The sequence below is a fragment of the Cydia splendana genome, chromosome 7 (assembly GCF_910591565.1).
Source record: "Cydia splendana chromosome 7, ilCydSple1.2, whole genome shotgun sequence".
Lineage (NCBI taxonomy): Eukaryota > Metazoa > Arthropoda > Insecta > Lepidoptera > Tortricidae > Cydia > Cydia splendana.
Genome location: NC_085966.1, coordinates 8,748,518 through 8,761,803, shown reverse-complemented (window position 1 = coordinate 8,761,803; position 13,286 = coordinate 8,748,518). Strand labels below are relative to the sequence as shown.

The window sequence follows — 13,286 nt, the reverse complement described above, 5'->3', positions numbered from 1 at the left end:
AAAAAAAAGGTTTTTAATATGAAGTAGGCTTTATCTATTTAGTTTAGTTCACCCGGTAAAAAAGACAACAGCAAACTTAACCTTATCCGCACAAAGTCACTACCGATACTCATGCCACACGAACCACTCGGTTGCAAGCGTGCGGGCCGGCAGATAGCGAAATACGTGCAGCGGCTGAAAAAACATATCATTGAACTATCAAAAAAAATATGCAAGTCATGTCATTAAAAAAATCTTTTAGTTAAATGTTAACTCTGTGTCTAAATAAAAAAAGTGTCGTGATTGTGACAAAAAGTTTTGTAATCTTAAAAAATGATATTTAATTCTTATGAATTGAGCCGGTAAGTGAAAAAAATATATTTTTTAATACAGTTGCTCAAAAAGTGCTACTTTACGTAGGTAGCTGTTTAGCGTTCGCAAAGTTGTTTTTTGCAAACTAGTGCTTTTTACTTTTCCAGCTTTTTTAAATTTAATTCTGACCGTATTCGATACGTCCACACCAAAGAGTTTGGATATTCAAAAACTTTATATATTTTTATTTTGCCATTGCACATTTATTACGTACAAACAGTATTGTTACACAATATAAAGTAAATATTTATTTGTTATTATATAAATAAAACGTTATAAAATACGATATTTCACTAAAAAACTTTTTTATTATTTGGCTGAATGGAACTATATCATTGCCACGTTGGCGTTTATCGTTAACAGAAAAAATGAAAAATTAAAAAGTAAAACCGGCGCCCGCCATTTTCACTTGAAATTTAGTTGTATCAAAATAATTATCTTAAATTGCAACTGTAAGAGTGTTTTTGTATTAAATGAGTTATTGTGATTAATTTAGGCAATGTAAATCAACGCTGAACGTAGTTTATAGTGCTGAATAATAGATAATATACAACATCATTCAAGTTCAAAGGAATATTCGTAAATGTAAGTGTAATACTCATGTTACCAATATTTGTTTTATTGTGATTTTTTCGCAAATGTATTAAAAAACGTCGTTCAATGTACGTGTGAAAGTGTTATTATTTACTTGTCCCGTGTCTTTTATTCGCCTACGGCTCATAAAAGACATCTCGGGACTCTTAATAATAACATACTTTCCACACTTGCATTGAAATGTACTATTTATTGCAGCATTTACTTTTACTTTAGTTTGGACAAATTTAAAAAACAAAAAGAGGATTTAAAAAACAAAAAGAGGAGGTTCAGGCACCTGCCGCGATAGCAGAGGACGCTGGTTCGTTTCCAGCCTGGAGCAGTGGAGGCCTTGGTCACTTTTTCTTAGTATATGACATTTATTTCAGTTTATAATTTATATAGTAGTGATTCTACTTAATAAAAACAAATTAAAATATTTTTCAGAAAAATAATTTAATTTGTTCAAATATCTAATAGTATAAAAAGAGGATTATCTAAAATTACAATAATGTTGCAAGACAGTTAATTTTTTAATGAATGAACTTTGGTCTTATGGTACAGTCAGCGTCAAAAGAAGCGTATCAGACTAAGCGTCAAAAGACTCAAAAGTACTCTATTCGGACCTTTTTCTGAGAGCTTTTAACCAAGAGAGATATGTGTCTATATTTAGAACAATTACGAGTAAAAGTGTTGCAGATACTCAGATACTTTTTGCGCGATGTTTTATACGCAATTATTGATGGTGAATAATACAGTAAGTGCCATGCTATATATTTTTCAATAGTAGCCTAAAAAAATATTCTTTCGACAGGGTTTCTTGGAATTAGGAAGGCTTTTTTATCAGGGTTTTGCTCATCATCATTACAAGTTGCCGTTGATGTAATCATTAATTATGAAGCATATTGGCCACATATACACGGTGGCCCAAAAATACGTTGACAATTTTGTAGCTGCACATATTGTTGAAAATTTTAACAAAGGTTTGCGTTTGTGTATCCTTTATTATTTATTCAAACAAATAAGTTTACAGTTGCAGGATGCCAAGACACTTATACTGTTAATACATAGTCAGTATCATAAACATGTATACACTTTTCGAACTATATATATCAAAGCCAAAGGAGAATATTTTGAAAGATAAAACGTTTTATTCCAGTTATTACAAAAAAAAATTGTCAACGTATTTTTGGCCGAAACTGGCCCTTGTATACCTATTAATAGAGGCCTGCGTCACACTATATCTCAATCATCTACTTGTAATAGGTACTAAATATAGTTGTATTTACGAAAACTTAAAGTATAAAACAGATGATAAGGGAAAGAGACCTGTAGCGGATAAAATAATGGGGAACAATAATATGCTGCAAAATGTAATTATTAGGCACAACAATATATGCTTAATAATTACATTTTGCACGAAACAATACTGTACAAGTCTATTAATAGTTACACGTGCTAATTACATTTGCGTCTCTTGAAGCATACACACTTACACATTCTTATAAATTTATATTGCATTAACATTTATATGCTTAGGTGGTTTTCTGATTTAAAAAATATGGTTGTCTGTAAAGTCGGTTTACGGACGATAATTTTGCGTGATAACGTCATAAGAAGACATTACCATTACGTTACGTAACGTTACCATGGAGATCTGTCCACAACGTTACCATGGAGATCTGTCCAGAACGTGACACTTTTTCGTGCATGCTACCGGTGTTCATCGATTTATAAGACGTTATCACGTCAAAAATAATAGTAAACTTTATCCAATGTCTTCATTTCGTATTACAAAACTCATAACTAATTTTTATGTTTCGATGTTTAAACGTAATGTTGTGGCCTATTTGAAATACATTGACTAACACGATTGATATTTAAGTGAGTGATAGGTTAGTGTTATTTTGTAAACTTTAAGAACTTTGAGATCACGAATATAGAAATAACGATAAAACCGAAACGCACTTCGTGGTTTCGTTGTTGCGTCGCTTTTGTTTGATATATTGAGGAAAGAGATGCAAATAGCGCAGCCCGATAGCAAATCAAAAATTGAATTATCAGGGTAACAGAATTAAGCAGCTAACCGAAACCTAAAGCATACGTGGAATTATTTTATACACATAATTTGAGCAATAGAGTCTGGCTAGCCAAAAATTGTTGACAGATATTTCGTTGTTGTATCACCAATTGTCTATGATTTAAAAAAAAGCTAAAAGTTAGTTGTCAATTTATGTCATTCATTCAAATTATTTTCGGTTTATAAGGGATATATTTTAAATAATATTAATAATGTCTATACTGAGTGAGGTTCGCAAACTACTATTTAAGCTCGTAAATAATAACGACAATGTGCGAAGTCGACGTGTAGCTTTATATAACGAAAAACTGCAATGTTTACAACTCCTTAACAAATGTAAACAAATTAGGAGGTTGGTGCTCTATAAATATTTTGATACTTAGCATTTAGCACATTTGGCATATGACTTATGTATTTTTTGTGGTGATGGATTAATATTGCGGTATTATCGAGCTAGGTCTTATTTATACTACATTTCATTTTCCGCCTTGTTACAATGGTATATGGTGAGAAAGTGTTAACATATGTGTTTATCGTTGACTGTACTTTACATAGTGTTAGAAATTATGTGAGCTGACTTTGAGTGCGCCTCAACGCACACTCAACTCAACTATATAACTCATATCCTTAGGTACCTTGCGTGTGCAAATAAAATCAAAAATATTTTCTAGTATCAAAACTATAATTCCTACTACACAAAGTGTGACCAGCCCAAGATTTTTTGAATTTCCCGCCAAACATTTAAGTAAAATTTCAGTAGCCAGACTCTATATTAGGTATTAAGGTAAGTACCCCTATTAACGAGGGGGTTAAGCAAGTTTTTCAAAGAGAGCCAAAAATTTAGCATAACCGGCGGTGTATGGACCAAGACATATTTTTTTATGTTAGTTTGTTAATTAAAGTTTATATTATTTTAGTTTCTGGCCTTGTTTTAGAAAATTATAAAGGAAAAAATAATTATTAAAACCAAAATGTCGAAATCGCCTATTACCGTGGTAATGGACCACTGTTACCCAAATACCGCGGATATGGGTTCCTTTTTACGAGGGTGGATAACCCGTCGCATTTTTAGTTCCACAATTATGATAAATATTATTTATTTGACAATAAAGGATAAAAAATGGTATATAAAAATACCTACGCTTTTCATATTATAAGACTTAATGAATGAATTTAAAATAAAAATAGTTGGTTCCTTTAACGCTAAAAACATCGTGGGTTACCCTTTAAGTGTGATGCTGTCGAAATTCTTGTTTAATTTATTACCTAGCTACGTTAAATAAATAGATACTTAATTATTTCAACCGGACGTGGAGGGCAAATTGCGCCAAAACGTTCAAGCTATCAGAATTATATTCTACACACTATACAAGATCTATGTAAGTTAATGTTAATGTTAATGTTGTATGTTTGTGTGTCTATTGTATTATTAAAATAACATATAATATATTTTTCTACTCTAGCACTTCTATTTGTCGATTAAATGACTGCCAGTGATATCGAAATCAACTACATTTGAAGCGCGGTGCGTAGGGGGCCGTGTCCTTTGTCTATTTATGAAAACAAATATCACAATAGCCATGTGTTGTATTTAAAAAAAAATGCTATCTTCTAGGCAAAGATATAAAAACCAATATTTACTTTGTCTTTATATATCATTTTATGGTTGCTGCCTTAGAAAAAAATATTGTGTGCAACGGTACATAATTAGGTCTGAAGATTCTCGGGTCTATCTTCGGCCCTTGAATTTTAAGAATCCTTATTATGTACCTGGTATACAAAAGACTATCAAAAGTAGGTATTAGGTATTTTAAGAATCTATTAATATCAAAGCCATGAAAGTTTTGGGTGGGTCTGTACTAGGTTCTCATACAGCTTATTACCGAGTGATGTCTTTTCTAACCATCGTTAAACGGTTCAATTCAAATAATTTGAAAACTCATTTACGACTAGTAAAAATAAATAGTTATCTTGTATTTTTTTAATACGATCAATATGGATGATTCCAAATATTACAAAACAATGGTTAAAATAAACTTTATAACCATACTTTTGTTTTTATATCAATACTTGAACGAGTTTCTCATATAAGTGTTTCTAAGAAAACGTCTGAGAAAGTGTCTAAAATTTTAATAAATATTAAGAGTTCTTACATATATTTCATACCACGTTAATAGCTCTTTAGCTTTATAGGTGGCTAAATATTTCAATAACATTTAATGTCAAGGAAATGTGCATTTATATATGAATATAAGATCGCTCGAATCTAAAATACCGTTTCCGTTATTACCGAGGTATACCTCGAAATTAGGTGTCACTCAAAGAAAATGGAACCTAACACCGATGTTTTTAATTTCCTATTTTTTTGCTATTGGCGAGCAAATATCGCAAATAAAGTATTTGGGAATCATAAAGATAATAACTAAGAATCAATCTCAAGTCTTAGTCTTTTCATAATATTTACCATTATTACGCTAATCACTAAATAGAATACGCGTTTACTTACTTGAGGTGTTGCGTGTTAGTATGGAGCAACCAAATCTTGCGCTCCTTATGCGCTAGTTTACGATTTACGATTTTTTTGCGTGATGTTTTCTTAGTAGTGTTATACTTATTCGACAGTCAAAAGATAAGGCTTTATTTCTGTGTTCTTAGATTCAAAGAAAGTTAATAAGCTTTCTTATTAAACTATTTTATACATACCGCGGTAATGAATGCCAATTTTAATGGGGTCGTTAATAGGGGTACTTACCTTAAGTAATAAGCATTAAAACCACCTATGAACTAAATATTTAAAAACTAAACTAAAATTAAAATAAAACGACACTTTATACTATTCACCAAAAGTTATCCTTATTGACTCTTCAGATCGTACACTATCCGTCACCATTTAAGTACCTATACAGGTTGACTTCAAATTGGTAATACAAAATCAATGTTTTAGATACATCTTCCCTTAATTAAGCCCCTCAATTAAGTCTCATGCTTTTAAAATAATCAAAAGTATTTTTTTATAATTTTTTTATCTATCCCATTTTTTTAGGCTTCACATGGTTATCCTAACATAATGATTAACAAAGAAGGTTAAATAATTTCAAAAGAACACTTTCCTCTTTGGTTATCAATCTCCTGTCACAGTATTTATGAAGTAAACCTGTTTTGATTAGTAATTGTTACTTGTCAATTGAAAATTAGATTTTCCGCAAGATTTTGATTTTACAATAAATTTTTAAATAAAACAATTCCTGAGAAATGTGTTACCGATTTTGCTACAAAAGGTGCCGGAGCAAAATTTGGAGAATCTCCATTTCCAGCAAGATGGTGCACCAGCACAGTTAGCTCTAAGTGTGCGATATCATTTGGACCAAGAGTTCCCTGGCAGATGGATTGGACGCAACGGCCCAGTCGCATTGCTGCCTCGAAGTCCCGATCTTCGCATGGCCGACTCGACTTCCTTTGTAGGGCCAAATTAAAAGGAGAGTGTACGCACGGGAATCAAATACCCTCGATAACTTCGCCAAAAGATAATTGAGGCGTTCAATTCTGTGAAAACCAATGAATTTATTCTTGGCAGACTCAAGAATCTCAAGAGTAATCATATGAATCAGACTTATGTGTCCAGAAAAGCGGTGGTCATTTTCAACACATCTTATAAATACGTTTAGTTAAAGTAGGTGCACACTTATCTACTTATTAAAAGTATTGAAACGTAGGTACTCGTATTTTAAGATTGTGTTACATTCGGTAGATTACGCACATTAATAAATGATTTAATTTAAATTTATTCGCTTATTATTTACCACAGATTTTACAGTCGACTTCAAAGATATGTTTACACTTTTGCACCTTACTTCTTTGTAATAAGGCGAAAAACGTAAACATATCTTTGACGTCGACTGTATCAGGGTACTTAAAACCATGGTCTTCCATTCCCAGAGTGACACGGGCCTACGTCACAATTATTAAAGTATAACAAGAATAGAGTTTGCGTTTATTATTGTATTCAGATAAGTCAAAAGTAACAGTCAAATCAACAATGTTTCATAGCAACAGAATATATTAAAAAGACAACACTTCAAGTGTAAAGAGGATGTTCATCCTTAATATTCCCTCTCTTTTCAAGCCAAAGGCAAGCCTAAGGCTTCGCACAGTTTAATCAATCTTGGTTTGTAAAGAGGTTTCGTAAACATATCGGCAAGTTGATCTGCTGTCGGTACTTGCTCAATTGTTATATCTTTTTCAGATACACACTGTCTCACATAGAAGTGTTTCAGTTTTATGTGTTTCGTCTTCCGGTGTTGCTCATATGGAGGATTGTACGCAAGCTTGATTGCAGACTCATTGTCAATGCGCAAAATTGGCGTATCAAGTTTTATTTTCAGGTCTTGGAACAATCTCCTTAGCCAAACAATCTCACGGCTGGCGTCACTGGCCGCTACTATCTCCGCCTCTGTAGATGATAGTGCGATGACAGTTTGCTTCGAACTGCGCCATGATATTGCTGAACCAGCATATAGGCATAATATTCCACTAGTGGAGCACCCCGTCGCATCGTCTCCACCGTGATCGGCATCGCTGTAGCACACCAGACGCTTTTCACCTTTCTTATACTCAAGCCCTGTATCGACAGTTCCCTTCAAATATCTAAGTATTCTTTTTACTTGTTGTACATTGCTTGAGGTAGGTTTATCTAGGTTCCGTGATACAACTCCAACTGCATATGCAATATCTGGTCTCGTCCCAACCATTAAGTACGATAAGGACCCAACGGCTTGCCGGTAAGGGAAGTCTAACTGGTCAGGACTTTTACGATCCTCCATTTCTCTTTCAGGCTTTAGAATGGGTGTTCCAACCTCCTTACAGTTACTCATTCCATACTTTTCAAGCAATTTTCTTGTGTAAGCCGTTTGGTGGACTTTAATAGTACCATCTTTGTGTTGATCTATTTCAAGCCCCAGAAAATAGGACGGTACCTTCGTGGTGATTTTAAAACGTCCTTTTAATTCAATGTTAATGAAGTCATTAGCCTCTTTTGCGTCTGACGCGGCCAATAATCCGTCATCTACATATAGTGCGAGCAGTATTTTCTTCTGTCCTCGTTCTCTGACATAGACACAAGGGTCTGCTTCGCTCTGAATGAAACCTGACCCTATAAGAAAGTCATGGATGCACTCGTTCCAACACTTAGGCGCCTGCTTCAACCCGTATAGGCTTCTTTTCAGTTTGCATACTCGATTCGTTCCATCGTCGTATCCCTCTGGCTGTCGCATAAAGATTTCTTCCTTGACAGTTCCGTAAAGGAAAGCAGTAGCCACGTCAAACTGTCTGAGTATTAAACCCTCATTAGCAGCAATACTAAGTAACATCCGGATTGTGCTCATTTTCGCTACAGGGCTAAACGTTTGGTCATAATCGATACCCTTCTTTTGTGTATATCCAACAGCGACTAATCGTGCTTTATACTTGTCGACTGTACCGTCAGGGTTTCTTTTGATTTTAAAGACCCATTTGCATCTTAGTGCTTTTCTATTTTTAGGTAGAGTCGTCAATTCCCAGGTTTGGTTTCCTTGTAGGGATTGAACTTCATTGTTCATAGCTTCTATCCACTTCTCTTTTTCAGGGCTTCTTAGGACGTCTTGGTACGAGGTGGGTTCAGAGACAGATATAGCCTCATTGAGAAATTGATAAAAACTAAACCACTTCGGAGGTTTTATCTGGTTCCGATCGCGTAGCTGTCGTGTCGGAGGTTCAATATCTGTTGTCTCTTCTTCTTCCATTGACTCATAATCCTCTATGACGCTTGCCTCTGAAGGTGGATGAGCATGGCATTGTTCGCTGTAGTCATCTTCGACGCTTGCTTCTAAAGGTGCACCAGTGTGACTCACCTCGCGGAAGTCCTCTCCCACGCTTGCTTCTATAGGTGTAGTAGTGTCACAACTCACCTCACGGCAACCCTCTTCGATGGGACCCTCTCCAAGTCGACGAGAGTGACTCGTCTTGCTAGCAGTTTCAGAATCTGTAAGAGACAAAGGAAAGTCATAGGTGTTTGTTTCAGGCTGAGGTGTTTTCAAGTTTCTACCAATCTTGGTTTTCTCAGGTAGAGGTGCTTCATCGAAGACAACATCTCGGGATCTGACAAGTTTTAGCTCCTCTATATTAAAAACTCTGTAACCTTCATCGCCGTCATACCCAATGAGTATTCCTGCTTTTGCTTTTTTGTCCAACTTACTAGTCCTTTTTTGCTTTGGGATATGGACGTAGCAGTCGCATCCTATTACCTTTAGGTGATCAATTCTAGGCTTCTTGCCATACCAAAGCTCGTGCGGAGACTTTCCTTCTACAGGAGTAGGCCCTGTCCTGTTTAGGATGTACACAGATGCGTTTGTTACTTCAGCCCATAGACCTTCTGGGATCTTATTGCGGGCGTGCATCAGTGTCCTTGTCATCTCTACGACCGTGCGATTTTCTCTTTCTGTGGGCATATTCTGCTCAGGAGTGTATGGCATGGTGAATCTTTGTTTGATTCCGTATTTTCTCAAAGTATTCCGCACCAGTTCGTTGTCAAATTCTCCTCCATTATCGCTTAATAGTTCTTGAATTACGTGTCCAGAAGTTTTCGCTTCAGCAAGAAAATCCTTCATCCGAGCGTGCACTTCAGACTTCTGTTTTAGAAAGTATATCCAACGATACTTGGAGTAAGCGTCTTTGAACAGGACATAGTATCTGCACTTCGAGATCGAGTAGGGGAAAGGACCGCATACGTCGGTGCTTATTATTTCTCCAGCTTTTGTGGTTTTTGGTCTCATACCAAATTTTTGCCTATGGCTCTTTCCAAAAACACAGCCTTCACAAATATCTGATGAACTTGAGTTTAACTTTACTCCAAGCTCTTGGTGTATCAGTTTTGCCACATGTCTCTTGTTCTGATGTCCCAGGCGTTCATGGTAGAGTTGAAGATTCTGAGGTGCCGATAATTGGTTCACTTCAAGCTTCGGCATCAATACCTTGACGTTAAGTTTGTATAAATCGCCATATTTGACTCGGTTTCCAAGTAATAGCACTCTTTCATCATTCTTCAAACTACAAGACAGGCCATTTGACTTAAAACAGCTATTTTTCAGCGTATCTTGCGCGTACAGCACGGAAAATAAGTTTCGTTTGATGCTTGGTATGTACCATACGTTTGAAAGGATTACTATCTCTTTGTGGCCGTTAATGTCAGCTTCAAGATGGATTGAGCCTTTTCCTAGGGCTTGTATCTCCTGTCCGCTGGCTGTCATTACTCTAGTAGAAGACTCGTCAAACTTTTCGAAATTTTGATATATATCTCTTCTGTTAGAGACGTGGCTTGTCGAGCCATTATCTACATACCACGAGTATGGATCCGTATTCTTTATTTCGCAGGTAAGAGCGAGGTCAGTCAGTGTCAATGTCGCAATATTAGAGGTTTGCTTCGGAGGTTTAGGAGGTCTACCATCCGCAATCCACTTCTTGCAGGCTGTGACTTTGTGAAAGCCTTCTCCACAGTAATTGCATTTCTTGAACTTCTTATTTCTTTTCTTTTCGTACTGTTTATTCCTTCGTAACATAAGTAGTTCGTTGCTTCCTCCGGCTTCTTCACTACTTTTCTGATTTAGAGACCTCTCGTGTGCGCATACTTGTGTAGTCAAGTTCTCTATGTTCCTGTCACTTTTATTCATTAAAAGCCAACTTGATTTGAAGCTAAAGTATTGTTCAGGAAGTGTGTCCAAAATTTTGCATATTAATAGCATTTCTGGCAGGTTATCTCCCTCAATTTCTTTGTTCAGATCATACCATAGAGTTTTAAGATTTGAAATATGCGTAGCCATGTCGTGCTCTTCACTCTTCTGGTAGCGGAAGAACCTCATGCACAGGTCGTAGCTTCGGTCTTCTTTTGCCCCGTCATAGAGTCTATGGAGCTCTTTCCACATCTCGCTCGCTGTTTCACAACGCATCACCTTTTGTAGTGTCTCCTCTGTCATGTTAGTCGTGAGGATTAGCAGCGCCTGACTATCTGATTTTTGAAACCCTTCCATTTCCGTTTTATACTTTGTTTTCTCCTCAGATGTTGCTTTTTCATCTGGGGTTTTAGGTTTTATTAACGTACCTTGTATTGCTTCCAACGTACCTGGGGTACTTTTTAGCAGTAGTTGTATCTTATACCGCCAGGTTTGCCAGTTTGTGGCTCCGTCAAGACGACCAATCTCAATTTTTATACCCGACGAAATAGTCGAATGCATTTTTGGGAATTTCGATTTCTTCACCACAATTGCAAATAATGTCACATTAATTCGAACCACGCTCTGCTACCATATTAAAGTATAACAAGAATAGAGTTTGCGTTTATTATTGTATTCAGATAAGTCAAAAGTAACAGTCAAATCAACAATGTTTCATAGCAACAGAATATATTAAAAAGACAACACTTCAAGTGTAAAGAGGATGTTCATCCTTAATAACAATAACATTGCCACTTTATTTCAACATAACATGTTACATGGGTACATTATACCTATGGTTAATAAGTTAAAATATTTCTTTATAATTTTATAATTTTCATTTATATGTATTTTAGCTTAAATTTTACAATAACACGTCATTTTTAATTACTCGTTAGCAATATCTTCCGATTCACGAAAGAAATTTCAGACTTTCGGGTAATTCTGTTTATACTACTGGCAACACAGGATAGCGCTGTGCACATTTGACAATTCGGATCTAGATAACTTCATGCCCTGAGCGTCATCCTTGTCGAACGCGTGTTAATTGTTATTTCCTTCTCGCTCAGTGTCAGCAGTCGCAGTGTTTTCCAAACTTTTCACGTCGTAAGCTTGGTAATTAATGTGTAACTGTGAATTAGTTTTTTAAACGTTTGTCTTGTATAGATAAATAAAGTTTAATTTAATACATTAGATTTGTTTTATTATACTATGTTTCTACATGAATAACTTAAAATTAATGCCGTTAAAATAATTTTCACCGTTGGTTAAAATTCTCCCACATTTCAAAGTTTGAGAACCTGTAAACAGCATGATGACGTAGGCGCGTGTCAGTTAGGTCATACGCGAATCTCGGAATGGAGTACCAGGCGGAGTATATATTATTATACCATGCTTAAAACTAAACAGCTTAAGGCCAGTCCAGACGGGAACAGTTTTGCGCCAATCTGGTTAAATTGTCTGATCAAATCAGGTGGTGTGGTTACAAACTCCATTTGGCTCGCCGATTCCCCTTTTATTCGATTGTAAGATTATGACCGATAAAATGGAAGGGCATTATTTTTAATTTAGAGCGGTTGTCACCATAATTCCCCCGCCCGTCTGCACTGGCATTTACACGAGTGTCACTCAGTGATATCGATAATTATTAACTTACATTGATAACATCGAGTGACAGGTATGACAGTTAGGTATTTAATGTGGGGTAACTACACTTCGGGACTTTAATTATTTGTTTTATTAGAAAATTAGCGATAATTAAATACAGCTAATTTTAACAACGGAGTTACTGTAGTATACTATTGGGCATTAACTGAGTCCCAATCAAGTGTTTTGTATTACCAATTTGAAGTCACCCTGTATATTCGATCATATTGGATTTCCATATAACAATGAATACCTAATTACCTAGTCTTCGGGACGTGCTCTACAAAAAACTGGGCAAGTGCGAGTCGGACTCGCGCACGAAGGGTTCCGTACCATAATGCAAAAAAAAACGAAAAAAAAAAGCAAAAAAAACGGTCACCCATCCAAGTACTGACCACTCCCGACGTTGCTTAACTTTGGTCAAAAATCACGTTTGTTGTATGGGAGCCCCATTTAAAGCTTTATTTTATTCTGTTTTTAGTATTTGTTGTTATAGCGGCAACAGAAATACATTATCTGTGAAAATTTCAACTGTCTAGCTATCACGGTTCGTGAGATACAGCCTGGTGACAGACAGACGGACGGACGGACGGACGGACGGACAGCGAAGTCTTAGTAATAGGGTCCCGTTTTACCCTTTGGGTACGGAACCCTAAAAATGACTAGGAAAATAATAATATTTTCAACAGCGGTCAACAACTACTAAAAGCATTTTTTTTATTGTTTTATGGGATCGACTAGGCGTTACTGTTTTCAGAACCAATTTTGTAATTTCTTAAAATGGTTCGCTATATGTATGAAGTGGTTAGCCACAATTGGTCTGAAGTCACAATATGCTATTGAAATATTTGTCAATTATTATTCGTTGACCAAAAAAGAACGAGGATATTGCACTA

At 35.7% G+C, this 13,286-nt stretch overlaps 1 protein-coding gene across 1 annotated transcript in view; it reads left to right on the top strand.

Annotated features, from left to right (window-relative positions):
* Window positions 1–264: 264 nt before the first annotated feature.
* LOC134792066 (arylsulfatase B-like) overlaps window positions 265–13,286 on the top strand; it is a 29,308-nt gene continuing 16,286 nt past the window's right edge. The window contains exon 1 of the mRNA XM_063763195.1: window positions 265–341. Within this exon, the coding sequence (XP_063619265.1) occupies window positions 313–341 (29 nt within the window). The 5' untranslated portion in view covers window positions 265–312. The remainder of the gene's footprint in view (window positions 342–13,286) is intronic.